At 44.6% G+C, this 1,478-nt stretch overlaps 1 protein-coding gene across 1 annotated transcript; it reads right to left on the bottom strand.

Moving 5' to 3' along the window:
* Window positions 1-1,168: 1,168 nt before the first annotated feature.
* On the bottom strand, window positions 1,169-1,363 carry LTS14_010977 (uncharacterized protein; the record flags this gene model as incomplete). Its single annotated transcript, XM_064843625.1, has 1 exon — window positions 1,169-1,363. A coding segment is annotated over one exon (195 nt), but the record flags the coding sequence as incomplete, so codon positions are not given.
* Between the last annotated feature and the right edge of the window lie 115 nt (window positions 1,364-1,478).

Here is a 1,478-nt window from a genome sequence, read left to right as displayed (position 1 = left end):
GTTTACCGAAAACCTGTCCCTTCTACACTAGTAGTAGTAGGAGTCTATAGGCTGTAGCGTGTAACCATTTGTATGACGCAGTCTTGTACTGCTAGATTATCTCTTATTCCGTAATAAGGTCGTTCTGCTAGTTTTCCTATATCGTGTAGATCTCGTCGAATCGCTGTGTAAGCACCTTAACGTAGTCTCGTATGTTCTTACTAATGTAGATCCCGTCTAGGGCGTAATATCCTCTAGATCCGTCGAACTTGCTTCCTATCGGGGGTGTATCTCGTACATAGGGTTGCCCTCCTCCGAGGTTAATTTGTCGATAATCCTAAAATTCCCTCCGTAGGTTGTTAAGTAGCAAGTTAAAGTTGTTTCGATGTAGTCGTCGTTTCCCTTGCACCTTCGGGAAGACTTCCTCGTGTTGTCTAACTATTGTAAGAATTATTCGTCTAATTAGTTCTAGTGCGTCGACACTAAAGTTAAGTGTTTCGTTATCGCTATTATTGTCGTCGTCGGTGTATTCGTATTCTAATAACTCGGGCGTGTCCTCGTAACCGTCCTTAGAGTCTAGTATAACAGGGGTTAGCGCGAAGCTTCCCTAATCGTACATTACGACTAGTTGTCTTAATTCTTCTTCGTCGTCGGATTCCTCCTCCTAAGGTTGTTGTGTTTCTTATAGGGTTGTATCCTCCTACCTGAATAGAGGTAGAGACCTTCCTCGGGCGTAAATGCCGTCGTCTCTATCCTGCTATAGTTGCCGTTGTCGAACTAGCACTAGTTCGAACATAGGGGGCTAATACGCAGCACTATTAGATCCCTATAATTCCGTCGAATTGAACTCTCGACGAGGCTTACTCGGGAACTATCCTAAGTCTGCCTTACTTAAGTAGTAAGTCGTATAGGAGTCGTTGTAACATCCTGTCTAGTATAGTTGTTTATGTTCGTTATCTAGGTCCTTTCCGACGCTTTTTCCGATCTTTATTATCGTGTCGCGGATGACGTAGATGTTATCCGTAGAGACTGTTCCGAGTAGTTCGAGGAACTTGTTCTCCTATTTAATAATTTCGTCCTTACGGTTGGGGTGTCGCTTCTTTATTAAGCCTATCGTATTAGCGATCTCGGATTGCGTTTGTCGTACAGCGTTACCGTTAGCTGATTCTTTACTAACGTGCATTCCTAACTAAATAACGTTAATGGCTTCCTGAATGTGTTCGGCAAATGGATTACGTCGTTCTGTAACGTTGATCTCTATAGCGTTGACCTCCCTAAGATCCGCCTTGTAGTTCTGCTGTAGTTGCACCTTGCGGCTACGGTAGTCTCGTGCGTAGTGTCCTTCCTTTCCGCACGAATAGCACTTTAGTCCCTGCTTCTTGCCCTAGGCGTAGTTCTTGCCCTTAGCTCCTGCTCTATTGAGTTTGCCTCCTCTAAACTTACGTTAAGTAGCGTCGAGTTCTATAGCGTTAGGGTCGCGACGTTGCTATCCTCCGGTC

The sequence above is a fragment of the Recurvomyces mirabilis genome (assembly GCF_035927965.1).
Source record: "Recurvomyces mirabilis strain CCFEE 5264 chromosome Unknown scaffold_100, whole genome shotgun sequence".
Classification (NCBI taxonomy): Eukaryota; Fungi; Ascomycota; class Dothideomycetes; order Mycosphaerellales; family Teratosphaeriaceae; genus Recurvomyces; species Recurvomyces mirabilis.
This window is presented reverse-complemented; position numbering and strand designations above follow the sequence as displayed.